We start from the raw sequence: 18,732 nt of genomic DNA, 5'->3' as shown, positions 1-18,732 counted from the left end.
ACTCCGTTATTAAATGTCAAAACAATCCATGTGACTCTAAAAACTCAGCAGCTTTACAAACTCTAAGATTAAACTCTCCACAAAGATCCAAAACAAGTTGGACTTGTACATGAGAGCTTTAATTATTCTTCATCTACTTCCTAAAAAGTTTGGTCAATACAAAAGACAAAAACTAATATTTTCAGTTGAACTAAAGACAGACTTTGTGATTTCTCTGCTCACATGTGTTGTTGTAAACTTCCTCTTTCAAATAAATACCCGCCTAACCCCCTGGAAACCAGCGTTTGTCCTGTTTTTATGTTGCTCCTCGGCGACCCTAGACGGCCGGGTCGTAATGTTTTTTGAGCAACACACCAGACTATGACGTTTTTACAATGATGGTTCTAATATGAAACCAGTTTGACATGTTCAGGTGTTCTTTGTGTGAAAACTCAGAGATTTCAGGTATCAGAAGGTGGTTTTCAACTTTCTTTGTTAACTTGCTGCTTCAACTTTAAACTAAATTTACTTCACTAACCCAGCCCTCTGGACGTCCAGTAAGCTGTGTTCCTATTGGCTGTCCAGGTGGCTGCTTGGTGTTATTAGGAACACCTGAGCAGCTCAGTATCTTCCTGCTTTATTTAGCTGCAGTCAAACATTTTCTCTGCTTCCCTTCACCACTGAGCCGGGTTTGGCTCCATTGCTTTAATTTGTTCTTTAGGCATTGGCTTGCACCTTCCAGCAGTAAAATCGTCTTTAATGTGTTTCTTGGTGTGTTTTAGGCCTTTGTACTGGATAGTTGTCTTGGTAAATGTGGTTCTTTAGCCACAGTTGGCACATGGTGGTAATGTGTGCAGTGATTAGTGGGTTTGGTACAGCTGAGTTGTGTCTTTATCTTGGCTGTAGTGAGTCTTTAGAGGTTTTTGGTCAGACACATTCTGTATTCTTGTTTGTGAACCAGCATTGGTTGTCCAGATGGTAAGAGTTCCTGTCCTGATTCTCTGTTCTCAGAGGTTCTCTGGTAGGCTGCAGGAGAGTTTGGGTTGTGCTAGTTTGGTTTTTGTACGTTTTCATTTGGACGACTATCTTGAGGCCCCTCCATGTGGTTTAGTGAGGTTTTCTGGAACAGTTCTACAAAACAACCTGCAGCAGAAGAGACTTTGAGAGTTTTTAGGAAGTTCTGGAGACCAGACTTTAGAGCAGCAGAAACATTTGTCAGCAGTTTGATCAGGAGAAGGTGAGCTTCAGAGTAGAAATGAGACAGAAACCTTCTTGACCCATGTGGTGAGGTCCTGTACCAAGAGTTTGAGCAGGTTGTGAAGAGTCTGTAGTTCTTTGGTCTGAAAGCACAAGAAGAGTCGACTCATTGAAGGAGAACACAGGAGATATTGTTGGTTCTTCTGTCGCTCTGCAGTTTCCAGTTTCACTAGACCGAATATCAAGTTTATATTTTAAATGATTTCCCATGTGAGCCCAAGAAGACTTCAATAAACTCCATCCATCCCCTGGACACAACAGATTTAATTACGATGTTAAATCGTTTGCAAACAACTTGGGGGCACAACTTACTGTTTGATGCTTGCTCTTATCTTGTTTTTCATGCTAGCCGTGAAAAACAAGGAAACAGAGAATTAGCATGTTTTAGCATTGTAATAACCTAGATGTTAATGGCATGACAGGACGTGACTGCCTGTCAGTGTTTGAAGTAGGCGTAAGAATGGATCTCTGATCTTATGGTATAAAATGCAAAACAGCCTGTAGATCTGGCTTCACATACACGCAAACACACAAACCTCTCAAACATAGAAATACACTCATAGATACTTTGCACTCTGTGACCTTTTCAGTTTCAGTTCGAACGTTGAGTACTTTAAGTGTATGTGACAGGCATAACGAATGAGACAAATGGGACATCAGAGGAGAGAGATGCTGCTCAGGCTGTGCAGAGTATGCAAAGAAAGAAGAAAGACAGCCTCTAGATACAGCGGTTACAGTGGTAGAAATCCCTCATAGTACCGCTTTGCTCTTGTAACTCTGCAGTTGCAGAAACAGAGGTATCTCAAAGTGTACAATAACTGTAGAATCTCAAGCGGACAATTCCCAGAATCTCACAGTAAACGCACAATGTAATTTCTTGTATTTACAGTCAATGATAGATCAGAAGTTCAGCAAATATGTTTCATTCTACCGTCTACATTCCACAAGGGCTGCCTGTGCACATAAACTGATGAGCCACATCATTAAAACCACCCTTCTATTATTGTGTAAATTCCTCTCATACCTCCAAAACAGCTCTGACTCATCGAGGCCTGGACTCTACAGAAGTCTGAAGGTGTCCTGTGTCCTATCAAACGAAGATGTTGGCAGCAGATCTTTTAAATCCTGGATGCTGTGAGGTTTGGCATCCATGGATCAGACTTGTTTTTTCACCAGAGATGCTAGATAGGATTGATATCTGGGGAATTTAAAGGCAGAGTCAAAACCTTGAACTCTTCAAGGTGTCATTTCTATCATATCTGTCATGTTGTTCAAACTGTTCCTGTACAGTTGTTGAAGTAAGGCAGAGCACGTTATTCGACTGAAAGAGATCACTGAAATCAGGGAATACTGCTGCCTTGAAAAGGTGTGTGATCTGAGGTAGTGTGTAAGTGGGTAGTACATGTAATAGTGCCAGGACCTAACAATACCCAGCAGAACATTGAAAAACCACACCATCAACTGCTATCTTTCTTTAGACCATTTTAGTATGTAGGAACCACTGCATACTGGGAAAACACCAGAAGACCTGCTGTTTTAGAGATGTTCTGACCAAGCCGTCTAGCCATTACAATTTAGCCCTTGTCAAAGTGTCTCAGATCCATACGCTGCTCAGTTTTCCTGCTTCTAACACATCAACTTCAAGAACTGACTGCTCATTGACTGTCTAACATCCCATCTCTTGACAGGTGCCATAGTAACTAGATAATCAATGTTATTCACTGCACCTGTCAGTGGTTCTCATGTTGTGCCTTATGGGTGTAGAGCAGGTTTCATCGGTAGCAACCTGACTTTAGACAAATAAAAGAATCCAGTGTGTGCTTTGGCCTGGAAACCCCCACAGACCTTTGCTGTGAGTAGTTCACAGTGTTCGTCTGAAAAGACAAGCCTAGTGTTTTTCATTCTCAGTATGTGTTTCAACCCACATTGATTTGTTCACTTATTGTGCTATTGTCTACAGTTTGCCAACAATGTCTTCTTTCATCCTCTCTCTCTTAAAATGTTCTTTTTTATGATGTAACAGACAGGCAGAACCACATAAACTCACAACTGTGTGTTTTTCTCTGCAGAGGGCTTGGCTGTAGGGGTTGGTTTTGGAGCCATAGGAAAGACTTCGTCTGCTACCTTTGAGAGTGCCAGGTAAGACTGATGTCAAGGCAAGGAAGCGTACATACCAAACACGTCTTGGTTTATCCAAAACATCTTGCTCCAAACTTACAAGTGAGGAATGAAGACTGACAGGTTTGTCTATCGATTTTAGTATTGACTATGGTGAAATCTTTTATATAATGTTCTAGCTGGAGACATAATTATGGATTCAAGTGGTATCTCGCAAGTATAAAACTTGAGATTGTTAAATTTAGATATGAAGTTGAAATGGTTAGGTTTGTGTTCAGTTTTAAGATGGTTGTGATTGGTTTATTGGGTTAAGGTTACTGTGAGAATATGGTCAGTCCATCTGTGCCTATACCTAGACTATGTTGCATGCTGCTGACATCTAGTGGTGACATGATGGAACTGTAAGTACATGTGGAATACCCTTACAGACTTTTCAGCAGCAAATTGTGCATTCTGTATGGATGCATTTGACACAACAGAATGGGAATTTCAGAAGAAGGCATAGATTAATTATACTCAAAGTGCTTTTATAATACAAGGTAGGTTATTGTAGTTGAACACAAAACTAGTCTAGTCCACTGGTGAAAATTGCGCTGTTAGCAAGCAAAACGATGAAGTGAAGTCAGACTCAGATTCAGAAAAGTTTTATTGACAGTAGGTTTTCATATACAATGTATTTGACTTGGTGTTTTAGCGCATAACAGTAAACAGTGGTATGTAAATTTAAGTGTTGCCATTCAGAAGGTAATAAATATTACAAAACAAATAAGCAGCAGTGTTAAGTCAAAGGGGCAGCAAATGTTATAAAGGAATTATTAGTCACAAAAAGTAATACTTCAAATGTGCAAGAATGTGCACCCGTGTAATCCCGCTGGCAACAATTGTTGCTGCTCATTTTTCTTTTAATCTTTATTCTCTAAAAGTGTTGTTTTGGCTTTGGACAGCTAATGCAAGTTTTAAAATCAAAGAATAGGTTGTTTCCTCTAAATTGCATCAATGTCATGTAACTAGTGTGAATGGTCACATGATTAGGCCTCTTTACTTCCTGCCTGCACTGATGGAAGGAGATGTCTGCCTCAAACTTGTACAAGAATAATTTATTTAAATACCTTAATTTACAGATATGACTGAGATATTTTGTACATACAGTTTTAAAAGGGTCTACTACTGATATATAATGAGAATTTTATGCCTGCATGCATCTTTTGATCATAAGAAGAGTAAACGTAAGCATGGCAACATTTGTTGCCGCTAGCATAATCCATAGTCATAGTGTCATGCTATGTGTCAAAGGTTTTGGCTGTTTATCCTATTTATCTTATGCTTTTTTTGTACACAGCCTAAAACCATAAGAGGTTTTGAATCATCTAGACTTTAAAGATCTCCAAAGTGTTGTGTGCTACATCATAATCATTCCTACAGTTGAAAAAGATGCAGTTAAAATTGACTGATTGTGACCGCTCAGATAGAGAGTACCAGGTACCAAGGTGAAACAGACCATTTGTCTGCTAGACTTCTGAATGGTGAAGCAGAGGTGACCAATCTGGAGGATGATGAAGATGTTCACCTGTCTAGACCAACGCAATAACTACCCTTTAAAATAAGCAAAATAGGAACAGGGTTTTAAAAATATCTCGATGGCCAGCCACATCCAATAAACTGCAAGAAATAAACAAAAGCAGACCTTGTTGATTTGTTCCTGCTGATGCATCCTATAACTCTAAGGGTGCTCACAAGATGATTCCATACACAAAACAGCTATCAATTGCATGAAAGCATTATGTACACTCATCTTCTGGCCATGATGTTAATGGTCAGTAAATAGTCAATCTGAGCTACTGCCACAATGTGAATTTATTTTATTTTTGTAAACTATGGTCAGTTCCTATTTTGTAGCATCAAACACTCTTAGCTCTACGGTTATTTCACTGTTTTATGAGACTGTGAAATGTAGTAATTGCAATGTTGTCAATTTTAGTTCTCTTCAGTATGCATTGCCATGGTATCTTTATGTATCTTATAAAGTTGTGAACATACTTATAACCATGCCTAGTTATAATATATTACACTTATTAGTGTTATTCATACTTTTTAAAAAATGTGTAAATAGGTCAAACTGAAAAATTTTTGTAAATTCAGACTATGCAGTTTCCCACCGGCAACAATTGTTGCCGAGTATAAAGCTTATGTTTTCACTAACAAAACCAACATGAAATGAAAAGAATTATACGTATTATGTGTTAGAGAGGTCTAAGGAGTAAAATACATGCACTTATTTTGCAGGGAAAAATTTGGGTTAATCACCTGAGGATGTGCGAGTGTATTCACTATCACCATATTTGGTTTCACTGTATGTAAAGAAATCTAATGAATATTTTATCTCAGTGACTCTCAATGAGAAAGTCCATCAGTTTGAGAAATCAAGAGGTTAAAATTAGTTTAATGAGATATTGAATCATTTTATGTTTATTGATCAATATCTGTTCATATAACGATGGACAAGTCAGTGGTTTTCAAGGTGGGCCCAAAATTATCATTCTAAGTGGCAGAAGTGCTAGTGTTCATCAGGCATAACTGAAAGGTGGTCTAGTGCAAGATTATTAGGACAGCAAACATATTAACAAGTTTGTGAGGCTGCTAACAGGCTCATAATGATCATACTTGCATGTTTAGCAGGTACAATGTTTAAAGGTACATTATGCAAGAATGTGAACCAATTTAAATGTGCTACTTTTTTGTTGTTAATTGTCTGTGTTCACAAATTGTAACGCAACTTTTAAAAAATGAGACCTACCCTGATTTTCTAGTCTGCCTAAAACAACGTGACATTCTTTCATAGAGGAATCAGGATGAACTTTCTAGTTTAAAAAAAAAAAATGAAGGATGAGATGTTTATGCTCACTTCAGTGTCTTGCCTCAAAGTCTCCCCTCTGGCACCAACAGTCTGCAATACTAACCAATGTTAGCTTATAGGCAGCAAAAATTCAGCTCCCAGCACAACACAGATCCCATGTATTCTCTGTAAGCATGTGTGCATATAACAATATCCTGACTGTAGTTCACTTGAAAGCCACTGTTGCGTTAATAACAAAGGTTTTTGGAACATTGAACATGTTTAATATCTTATTTTAGTGTGTTAGCTGGTTTATATTTGCAAATAGAGTTTATAGAGTTTCAAAGTGTGGATCTGGTGCTGACACTAGAGGAAATATAAGCAATCGGGATTCATCCTCTGGGCACTGTGGATGCACCAAATTACCTGGCAATCCATCCAACAGTTGTTGTTTACCAGGGCTGTCCAGCAGCCTTCCACGCCATCTGATCCAGCTCACCACCAGGTGGTGATCAGTTGACAGGTCTGCTCTTGTATTCACCCGAGTGTCCAAGATATACGACAGCGGGGTCTGAAGTCCATCATGAACCTTCGGCCTAATGTGCTCTGGTATTGTGACAGACCAACACTGCCATCTCAGTGGTGCTATAGAAAAAGTTCATGTAATCGCTACATTTGCTAGGCTTCAACTCCTGACATTCAGGGAAATCTATACAAAACTTCATAGCAATCTGGCATGGTTGGTTTGATCTCAAGATTTAAATGATTCAGGGTAAGTTATAGGTGTTGAATGTTTCAAATCTGGGTTTATTTTCATAGTTGCCCATATCTGCAGTAGGATCGTTCAGGTGCTGGACAGAGTAATGCACTGTCTGGTGTTGTGTTGTGTTCTGCTGACATCCGGTGGTTCCAGATTAGTACTGCAGAGACAGGTGGGCAGTTTGGCCCTAAAAACAGGTGCAAACAAGAACCAGATTAGGATTTCTTAAGAATAATAATTGTCAGCAGCCTGTCGCTCTGTCTGTCCATGTCAGATAATCTGGGGAGCTTTTTTGAGATAACATCAACCCCAACTGCTGAACAACTGCTACCAAACTTAATTTGTTCAGTTAAGCAGTCATCATTTCTATGTCCAGCAGACTTCTGTCTGGAATCACAGATGTGACTCTGATTATGAAAAATGTATTGCAGCTAAAAGCCATGTCTGGGATGAGTGTTGCCAGAATGTCCTTAGCACTTGAAACATTTAGTGTTTTGTCATTTGTAAAACACACAAAGCATATCCAGGATTAAATGCAGTGTTTTTGTTTTTTGTTTTTTTTTAAATTAGGACAACAAAATCATTTCATGCACAAATCCTATAAATCCAACATTTCTGTAAAGAATTCCTGCTTCATGCAGTTGTTGGATTAATTCTACAGCCATTCATTTTTCCCAGAGCCTGAACTCTGGTGAACTTTGCAGTCCTCTTCTCCAAGTTGTTGAAAAACTCGAATCGGGATCAGAATGACCTGGATTTTGAAATCTCATGTTTTGCTATCCAGGATCAGGTAATCCGTCTTACTTTTGTACCAATTTTTCATCGCAGCATTGGACTGAGTCACTCTGTTCCAGATACAAACTTTTTAACATCATCAAAGCTTATTGCCAGCTCCAAATGCTACTACTTTTTGCAATGTAGGGAAGTAGCTGTGTGAGGACTAATATACAGGTTTTTATTTGAGGTAACTTTGTTGAATTTTTCTTCATTTGTTTAGAGACTAGCTTTTGGAAGTTCTGTTTTTAGGAGGCACTGCCACACAACCATAATTTTTAAATAATATACAGCAATTAATGACAGTTAAGATTACATATATTAGTTTTGATTGATATTGACAGCTGTTTGAGAGATTATTTCATGGCGACAAATTATTATTTTTTTTTTATCTTTTCTATCCTATAAGCCTTAGTAGGTGGACTAAGTAGAATGTCTACTTTATCTAGTTACTCTACCAAGGAACACGGTGGAGTTATGCGATGATCGGCGTTGGGTTGTCTGTCTGTCTGTATGTCTGTCTGCGTGTTCGTAGCATTACTCAAAAACGTGTTAACAAATTTTTATGAAATTTTCATGGAAGGTCAGAAATGACACATGGATCAAGTGATTAGATTTTGGCATGGATGTGGCTTGTAGTCTGGATCAACGGATTTATTAAAGATTTGTGTATTGCGAGATAGCGACACGGCGTCACTGTCGCTATGACAACAAGTGAACACTACGTCAGCTGCCTGCTGACGATCACATGATTGCGATCCTACTACATATCAACCGCTGCAGACTTTATCGGGACTTGTCCGTCGCAAATGATACAAGGAACAGTTGATTAAGTTGTTGGGTTGTTTCCGAGTCCCATCAATTCCCGCCACCCACTACACATTTAGGTCACGCAATTCGGTATCTGTACATAACGTACACATGCGTAACACACGCCTGTGCACAACGCAAGGTCATTTTGTTTGTGGGTACATCTATATTAAATAGTCACATTCGGTGTTGCCGTGATTTCTGATCATCAATAACTGATAAACAAATGCTGCATTTCTAAAAAAACCAAAAAAAAATACTATATTTCTGACAATGCCATATGGGGGAATGAACAGCCTTGACGGAGTACTGCCCTCTCTGAGTGCTTTTCTAGTTTATCACTATAACAGTTACACAAATCAAGTGCAAACATAGAACAAACAAATGTATATTCACTGCAAATGTTATTTGACCAGATTGGCTTTTTTTAAAAAAAATTGTATTTAAAGTAAAGAAATTAACAAATAATAACATGGGGAACAATATATCTGCTAAACATGTTAGCTTTTCCATGGTAAGCATGTTAGCATTAAAAGCACTGCTGTCCTCAGAGAGTGGCTGCCATAGTCAATAACTCTCACTGTTGTTTTCCTTACATCTGGTGAGATGGAAGAAACTTTTTTTTTTATTTTTAAATAGCCCTTGGTGGTCAGTTGCTATTATTTGCTGCAAAGAGAAATGGTCTCACTATAAATTGTTTTGTGTTGCAGTGCAATTTGGCCATCGGTATTGGCATCCAGAATTTCCCAGAAGGCTTGGCAGTGAGCCTGCCGCTCCGAGATTCAGGGGTCTCAACTTGGACAGCCTTTTGGTAGGGAAAGACACAAATCTGTTCCTAAACACTGTGTCTGAGAATGCATTTAAATGCAATTAAACATCTCTTTACAAAAGCTTGGCCTGAGTACACATACAGTTGTGAACGAAAGTTTGCATACACTTGTAAAGACCATGTACTCTACCGTTCAAAAGTTTGGGGTCACCCAGACAATTTCATGTTTTCCATGAAAACTCACACTTTCATTTGTGTGCTAGCATAATTGCACAAGGGTTTTCTAATCATCAATGAGCCTTTCAACACCATTAACTAACACAATGTACCATTAGAACACAGGAGTGATGGTTGCTGGAAATGTTCCTCTGTACCCCTATGTAGATATTCCATTAAAAATCAGCTGTTTCCATCTAGAATAGTCATTTATCACATTAGCAATGTCTGGACTGTATTTGTGATTATTTTAATGTCATCTTCAATGAATAAACTGCCTTTCTTTCAAAAATGAGGACATTTCTTAGTGACCACAAACTTTTGAACTGTATCGTATATCATGGCATTCTTGGATTTCCAATTTCCTCCTCCTACAGCTCTTAATTTCTATTATGAAATTATTGAAACATGTCTTTGCCACAAAAAATCAATCATGCATTTTGGTTATTCTTACATTTACTGTAGATCGTCTAGAAATATGACAAAATCTGCTGGGTCAAAAAATGGATTATCAGTTTTGATGACATAAACAGTTGTGAATCTCAGCACAGATCTGAAAAAGCAAATCATTGACTTGAACAAGTCAGGAAAGTCACTTGGAGCCATTTCAAAGCAACTACAGATCTCAAATCACATGTGCCAATAGCTGTTTGTATATACAAAGTGCATTGTACAGTTGTGTGACTGCCATGATTGCGAAGAAAACACAAGCTTTCACCTGCTGCTGACAGACAATTGGTTGTCAGACAGGATGGTCAAGAGTCAAGCAAGAATGACCTAAAGTCAGGTCTGCATTGAATTATAAGCTGCTGAACACAGCTGTCAGTGTCCACAGTCAAGTATGTTTTACATTACTATGAGCTGAGGGGCTGCCATGTAAGAAGGAACCCTTTCTCTAGACAAAGCACCTTAAGGCTGAAGTTTACTGCTGATGACATTAACAAAGAAAAGCCCTTCTGGAGTAAAGCTCTGTTAGATGCAACAAAAATTCTGCTATTTGGCCGCAGTGACCAGGAATGTATTTGGATGAGAGAAAATAATATGCCCATGTGGCTGTTTTTTGCGCACTGGAACTGGTGCTTTACACAAAGTAAATGGACAAATGAAAAAAGAGGATTACCTCCACATTCTTCAGGAAAACCTAAAATCATCAGCCAAAATGTTTGGCTTTGGATGCAGTTGGGTAGTCCAAGAAGACAATGACTCCAAACGCATTAAAAGTTATAAAGAAATTGTAAATCGGTTAAGTATTAAGGTTTTTGACTGATCTTCCCAAAGTCCTGACCTAACCCTATATAGAAGCTGTGGACTGTGATGAAGAAACAAGTGTGAATTCTGTCAGCAGCAGTGGTCAAAGATACAATGATAAACTTGCCAGAAGCTTGTGGATGGCTGACACAAGTGCCTAATGGAGGAAAATAACAATGGCCAAGAGACATTTAACCAAATACTAGCATTTCTTTTTTTTTTTTGAACTTTTATTTAACACTCCTTGACATAGTCATACACATGTAACAAATATTGATGACATAGAACATATGTTGTACTATCACATTATTCAGGAAACATCATTAATACATCTGCAATAGCCTGATCTGAAATGTTCTCCGACCCCAAACTTGCCATTTAGCTGTACCATCAATAAATTTCTACCATTAAAAACCATTAATTCTTGTCTAGGTATGCAATTACAGATGACCATCTTTTCAAATAATTGTCCTTCCTCAGTCGTAGAACAGCAGTAATTTCCTCCATATAGTTCAGAGATCTCAGTCTTAGCATCCATTGTTTCAATGTAGGTGAGTTGGGTTTAAGCCAATTAGCTGTAATTACTTTGTGAGCAACAAGCACCAAGACATTTAGCATATACATTTTATCATTTTCCCAAACATCGGGTATGTCGCCTAATATGACTTGATGGATCTTAAATGCAAATGGTACATTCAACATCTTTTTAATTTCTTTATTCACTTCTTCCCAATACTCTTTAACTTTTGGGCATTCCCAGAAAATGTGTGCAAAGTCACCCAAATGTCCACAGTTTCGCCAACAGCGGGCGCTGATGTTTTTATCAAAGCTGGCTGTAATAATTGGTGTTCTAAAATATCTCATTCTTAATTTCCAACTGAATTCTTTCCAATTTGGACTGTTTAGACATTTATGCCACTCCACCCATGAATGTTCCCAATCAGAATCCTTGATCATTGTATTAAGCTCTAATTCCCATTTATTTTTCACATCAAATGTATTTTCATCCTGTTCGATGCGAATAATTTTGTATAGAGAGGAGACTATCTTTTTTAAGACTTTTGTGTTTTCCACCAGATCTATCCAGTACTGTTCGAATTCTATTGGTTGCTCTCTAACTTTTTCAAGATCTTTATGCTTTTCTAGATAATGTCTAATTTGGAAAAATCTGAATAAATCACCACTAGGAAGATTAAATTCAATTTGAATCTGAGAGAAGGATTTAATATTGGTTCCACTAAACAACTGATTTATTGTTATTAGACCATTATTTGCCCATCTATCATAGGCTTTATCCATCCTTGCAGGTAGAAAATCAGTTATGGTTGTTATTTTAGATGCTCGTGACAATGAAAGGGGCAATTTAAGTTGTTTTCTGACTTTTTCCCAAACACTTAGTGTAAACTTAATCCACTCATTTTGAATTTTTAATTTTTGCCGTTGTTTGGTATCCATAAAGATTAGAGCTGATATTGGTCTATCTAACACTGAGCTTTGCTCCAGCTGAAACCACTTTGTATCCGTGTCCATTCTAATCCATGTGGTCAAGGCTTTAAGCTGTGCTGCCCAATAGTAGCTCTTAAGATGTGGGAGAGCCAAGCCCCCATTCCCTTTAGGAGAGTTCAGGATTTTAAGTCTAACCCGGGGTCGTTTGTTTTGCCAAATAAATTCTGATATGAGTTTTTCTATGAATTTAAAAGTGCTATTAGGCACTGGGACTGGAAGAGAGCTAAAAAGAAAAAGAAATCGTGGTAGAACATTCATTCTTATAGTTTCGATCCTGCCAGTTAGAGACAAAGGAAGTATTTTCCACCGTTGTAAATCGTTCTTGACCTGAGTAAGGAGCTTGTCATAATTTTGTTTATATAACATAGATGAATTATCAGTTAAAATCACACCAAGATATCTAAAGCCAAGTTTTGACCATTTAAATTTTACTCTATCGTTCAGCTGGCTTGGCCATGACCCATTGATCATCATTGCTTCAGACTTTGCTTCATTTATTTTGTACCCAGAGATGTCACCAGATCTACTTAGACATTGCATAAGAGGAGGAATAGAGAGTAGAGGGTTTTTTATATATAGGAGTTTATCATCAGCGAACAAGGATATTTTATGTTCTGAACCGCTTTGGTCTAGTATTCCCTCCACCTGTTTATTTGTCCTAATCCACTCTGCTAAGGGTTCAATACAGAGGGCAAAGAGAATAGGGGCTACGGGGCTACCCTGGCGTACCCCTCTCTTTATTTGAAAAAATTCTGAACAGTAGCCATTAACTCGAATTCTTGATACTGGATTTTTGTTTAGAGTACTAATCCAACTAATGAAAGTGGGGCTAAACCCAAATTTCTCTAAGGTGTAATTGAGGTATATCCAGTCCACCCGATCGAATGCCTTCTCGGCGTCCAGTGCGAGAAGCATTGACGGGTGGACGGAATTTTTTGCTATAGATTGAACATTTAAAGCTCTTCTTATATTGTTAGAGCCTTGTCGCCCTGCAATAAACCCCGTTTGGTCTGGTTTAATTAGTTTTCCTATAAAAGTTTGCATCCTATTTGCCAATATAGAGCCAAGGATTTTCACATCTGTTCCAAGCAGGCTGATTGGTCGATAAGATGCACATTCCTTTTTATCTTTTCCCTCCTTGTGTATTACTGTTATTATCGCCTCTGACCAGCTTTTTGGTGGGTCATTAGCATTCACAGCGTAATTGAAGACTTTGCACAATTTAGGGGTAAGTTCTTTTGTAAATGTTTTATATAGCTCACCACTCAATCCATCAGTGCCTGGACTTTTGTTATTTTTTTAATGAACAGATAGTTGTTTCTATTTCTTTTTCTGTGATGGGTTTGGTAAGGTTTTCTGCCTCCGTTTGTGATAGTTTTGTTAAATTTAGTATTTTAAAAATGTCTTCCATATCAGTTATGTTTTGGGATGTATCCGATGTATATAGATTTTCGTAAAATTCTCGAAAGGTAGCTGCAATGTGTTTTGGGTGTGAAAATTCCTTTTTAGATGAGGGGTGTTTTACTGTAGATACAACCCGACTAGCTTGTGCTTTTCTAAGTTGGAAAGCCAAAAGACGGCTTGCACGGTTGCTCATCTCATAATATTTTTGCCCAATGAAGCGCATAGCTCCTTCTGCTTTATACGTAAGTAATTTATCAAGGGCATTTTTCTCCTCCTTAAGTTCTAATAAAACTTTTTGATATCTGTTAATTTTATGTAATTTTTCAAGTCTTCTAATTTTGTTCTCTATCTCAGTTTGTTTAGCTAACCTTCGTTTTTTTTGCTGTGTTGCTAGATCAATGCATCGGCCCCTCAACACTGCTTTAGCTCCATCCCACAAAGTGGAAGGGGACACTGTGCCATTATCATTAAGTTGAAAATATTCCTCTATTGTTTCTTTCAATTGTTTGTGAATTTTTGAATCGCTAAGTATTGAAACATTCAATCTCCAATATTTAAAATGTCTTTCTGCATGTAGATTCAGTGACATCCCAACCGGTCCGTGGTCGGATAGAGTTATAGGTTCTATTCTCACATCTATAACTCTATGAAGATCTTGTTTGGATAAGCATATCATATCAATCCTTGAGTAGGTCCTATGTATGTTAGATAAGAAAGTAAAATCTTTACTATTTGGTTTTAACGCCCTCCAAGTTTCAACAAGTCCCAGTTCCCTTAATAGGTATTTTAGGGCTTTGGTTTTTTTGCTTGGGGTAGTGCATTCTGGGGGTAACTTATCCTGTTTCAAATCCAGCACACAATTAAAGTCTCCCCCAAGAATAATCATGCCTTTTGATTCTTTAGCCAAAACATCTGCAATGTTTGTAAAAAATGAGGGGTCATCTTCATTTGGCGCGTATATGTTCATGATAGTCATATCAATTCCCTTTAAAGTACCAACAACCCCAATATATCTACCTTGAGGATCTTTCACTTCCTTTTGTAATGTAAAACATGTATTTATATGAAACAAGATTGCCACACCTCTCTTCCTACTCTTTGGGCAGCTAGCAAAAAATACCTGGTCTATCCATTCTCTCATTAATTTTTTGTGCTCAACATCATTGAGATGAGTCTCTTGTAATAGAGCTATTGAACATTTAAATGATTTCAGCTGGTTCAAAATCTTTTTTCTTTTGATAGGATGGCCCAATCCTTTCACATTATAACTTGTTATTTGTGTCTCTGTCATGCAAGTATATTTTATTTCTCTTTTATAAGATTACTGAATGTTAAAGATATTTGTATTAAAATTGTTATTTTTAACAGCTCCTCTCAGCTTTTTTGTAATGATAAACATATATTCCAAGTACATTTTGCGTGGTGTAAACAAGTGTATGGACATGAACATGTCAAGGATTTTAAACAATGGAACAAAGTAATTTTTTGAACACAAAAAATAAAAGTGGCTTCCACACATCCGGCCAGTCACTCTAAGCTCTGGTAGGCAGAAAGTTAACTCAACTTTAACTGGCCCCTGCTGTAAATCAGGCAGAGCGGTGTGGCATCTAATCCACTCTGGGAAACTTGCACTAAGTGCGCACCAGATCACAAACCAAAATGGAGACATGCTCCAGTGGTGAGATCTAAAACCTGACCTAGGTTTCATAATGAACTAGAAATTGTATAAATGCCATTGGCTTCCCGTATTAATAAAATATATAACGTACACTTATTAAGTACAGTGACATTGGTCATAGTTATGTGTATCTTACCTCTATTGCAAATAAGAATGCTTGAACATGCTTTTATTTTACATTAGTCTTGGATCCCTTCAGTCCAATTTGGGGTCTCAGATGTAGGCTCGTAAGTCATTATCAGATATTGATCCATTTCCTCCTCTTCTCCCGTTTTCACGTCTGCTCCAGGGCTCCCGAGAAAGCTCCCTTTCCATCTTCTCTCTTTCACTCACTTGTACGGAAACGCCCAAGTCGTGCAGTGTTTGTATGGCCTCGACGAGTGTCGGGAAGGTTTTGGGACCGTTTTCCAGATCAAGACGAAGTTGTGCGGGGTATCGGATTTTGGCTCGTACTCCCTTTTCCTTTAGCTGCTTTATAACGCCGCGTAGCCGTGCTCTCTTTCTTTGCACCTCTGGCGAGTAGTCTTGGTCAAAGTATATGGTCTTACCATGAAAAACCACTTGCTTTTGTGCCCAAGCCTGTTGCAAGATTCTTTCTTTCACCGCGTAATCTACAAAACGCACAATTATGGATCGAGGTGAATCTGTGTTGGTTGTAGTCGTCCTCACTCTGAGGGCTCTGTGGGCACGTTCGATCCGAATGTCCTCATGTGGAAAGCACAACACTGTTTTGATAAGCCCTTTCACGAAGGCGACCATATCTTCTTTCTCGCTCCCCTCTGGGACTTGATAGATACGTAAATTGTTTCTTCGCATGCGGTTTTGTAGGTCATCGTACTGGTTTGTAAGAGTAGCCTCTCTTCTTAGCAAGTAGCGTAGCATTCTCTTGTTCCTTTGGCTAGCATCCTCTGTTGTGCTAATCCTGGTTTCAGCCTCTTCAGCGCGATTTTCGAGGGTTTTCAGTCGTTCTTTCACATCTTTCATAGCGTCCTCGAGTCTGACAAGTGATGCCTTTGTCTCCGTGAAAGAAGTCTGGTTTTCTCGTCGTAGATCTTTGAGCTCTCGAAGAATCTCCGCTATGTTTAAGTCATTAGCAGAGGAGCTAGTTTTAGCGTCAGCACTCGACTGTTCAGAGTCCGTTCGCTCCTTACTTTCCTTTTGAGAAAACTGCTTCGCGGCAATATTTCTTGTAGTTGTCATTCTTCTTTTTAACTTGTCTTATGATGTTAGAGGATCCAATATTTTACTGTTAATTGACCAAATTGTCGCCGAATGTACGGGAGCCACGACTTACTGCGACCACCTCAGAGCATGGCACCACGGGAAGTCACAAATACTAGCATTTCTACATGTATATTTTTGACAAAGCAGATTATGTCATATTTCCAAAAGATCTATAATGAATTTAAGAATGAACCAAACTGCATGATTGTTTCATGTGATAAATACATGTTTCAACGATTCCATCATAGAAAACTAAGAGTTATAGGAGTCATTGGAACCTCAACACTGCCATAATGTACATGGTCCTTACAAGTGTGTGTAAACTTTTGTTGAGAACACTACATTTACATTTTTAAAGCTGTACCCTTACTGTCAGATCAAGACAAAGTTGCTCTATCATCAGGTATGATCAGCTGAGCGGGATGGTAGAACCCATTGCTGGGTTGCTCTATCATCAGGTATGATCAGCTGAGCGGGATGGTAAAACCCATTGCTGGGTTGCTTGGTGCCATCGCTGTTGTTTTGGCAGAACCTTTGTTGCCATATGCGTTGGCATTTTGCTGCTGGGGCGATGGTCTACGTGGTGGTGGATGACATCATACCTGAGACTCAAATCAGGTGAGAAGGAAAAGGAGGGAAGAGGGTGGACGATATTTTGTTACAGACAATTTTAAGAGTGAAGCACGGATGAGTCTTACGCTAATCTCCTGTTTCTTCAGTGGAAACGGGAAGCTAGCATCCTGGACCTCCATCCTGGCCTTTGTAGTGATGATGTCACTCGACGTGGGGCTGGGCTGATGTCGCCATGACGACCAGGAAAGACCCTCGGTGGCCATGATGTCATCACAATGATGCAGACCTCAGTTTTAAACAGGGGACCAAATGAAGTGTTTCTTTCTGAAACATTGTTTATCCATTTAGTTTAAATTGTTTCTACTTGAAGTTCACCGGTGATTTCACAACCATGGAACTGTTTTACAAACCAAGCTGTAAGGATGATTTTACTTGAACATTTATCTTTAATTTGTAATTTACATGCTAGCAGTCATCACCTAAGAGCGGCTGACATGTGTGTAATTTTTTTTCAAATGTTCAATATCTGATTTAGGAATCAACTTATAGATATATCATGAATATTCTTCTGATTCCACAGCTGGGGAATGTTTTTTGCAGCTTTTTGAGGTCCTCTTTGAGAACTTTATTTTAAACAAAATTTCTTTTATGAAATTAATTTTCACTTTTCTTCTTTCAGTTTAACCATAATGACAATACTTGGATCACTTGGCATTTTCATTGTTTGACTGGCACCAGCAAAATGAATCAAATGAAAAATGGGTTGGAAAACTTTCCTTATGTTATGAGACGAGTTAGATGTTTAATTGTCATTTAGCTTCAGAATTATATTTTTAAACAAAAATATAAAATTATTCAAAATTTTAATTTTCCATTGTGTTTTGTGCTTTTATTTCTACTGTTCTAATGCTGGCCATTGGAGTCCACAGTAACTGAATCACACAACCACATTATGCCTTCATATTGTATAGCACATTAGTACCATGTAATAATTTGTTGAAAAGGGTAATTAGCCACAAAAACCAAAACCGTTCTTTACACCAGGCTGTAAACATGTTTAGTTCTGATGTAAAGTTGGGCTTTTTAACATGGGGGTGTGCTGGCTGACTTGCTTGTGGAATCTGCCCCAAGTGGCCAGTCAAGGAACTGCAGTTATTATCACTTCTGCGTTGGCTAAATTATTTAGCCACCAGTGCAAAACACAAATGTAAAATTTAGATATTCATGTTTTTTTTTGTTTTTGTTGGAAAAATCAAACCCTCAAGCAACCACCAACACAGGACCAATAAAAACTAAAACAAGAGACAACAACAGAAAAAATGCTGATGAAAATTTCCAACCCATTTTCTATTTGATTTGTTTTAAAGTGTGATTTGGTGTGAATTGAAGAACTCTGAGCATTTGGTAATTGATAGGACTGCCAGTGAGTTAGCAGATTTTGCTCACTCCACTCTTACTTCTGCTGTGTCATCTGTCACCGCAAAACATCAAAGTACAATGTGATTGTTTGAAGCTGCTTGATATTCATCACAATGTTTATTTTGTCTGTTTTGTTTCTGCATCATAAACCTCTATGAGCATCA

General features: G+C 38.2%; 2 protein-coding genes across 3 annotated transcripts in view; both read left to right on the top strand.

The window, feature by feature from the left end:
- LOC129349608 (uncharacterized) overlaps positions 1-9,338 on the top strand; it is a 25,020-nt gene extending 15,682 nt beyond the window's left edge. For both annotated transcript variants that reach the window (XM_055013442.1, XM_055013406.1), the window contains 2 exons: positions 3,306-3,375; positions 9,242-9,338. The gene's annotated coding sequence lies outside the window, so the exon portion shown is untranslated. The remainder of the gene's footprint in view (positions 1-3,305; positions 3,376-9,241) is intronic.
- LOC111582934 (zinc transporter ZIP11-like) overlaps positions 1-18,732 on the top strand; it is a 23,389-nt gene extending 4,657 nt beyond the window's left edge. The window contains 5 exon segments of the mRNA XM_023291821.3: positions 3,306-3,376; positions 9,245-9,342; positions 17,035-17,131; positions 17,133-17,194; positions 17,296-18,732. Coding sequence (XP_023147589.1) covers positions 3,306-3,376; positions 9,245-9,342; positions 17,035-17,131; positions 17,133-17,194; positions 17,296-17,374 — 407 coding nt within the window. The 3' untranslated portion in view covers positions 17,375-18,732.

Source organism: Amphiprion ocellaris, chromosome 1, assembly GCF_022539595.1.
Source record: "Amphiprion ocellaris isolate individual 3 ecotype Okinawa chromosome 1, ASM2253959v1, whole genome shotgun sequence".
In the NCBI taxonomy this organism is placed as follows: domain Eukaryota; kingdom Metazoa; phylum Chordata; class Actinopteri; family Pomacentridae; genus Amphiprion; species Amphiprion ocellaris.
The sequence above is the reverse complement of the archived record's forward strand: the minus strand, read 5'-3'. Positions and strand labels throughout refer to the sequence as shown.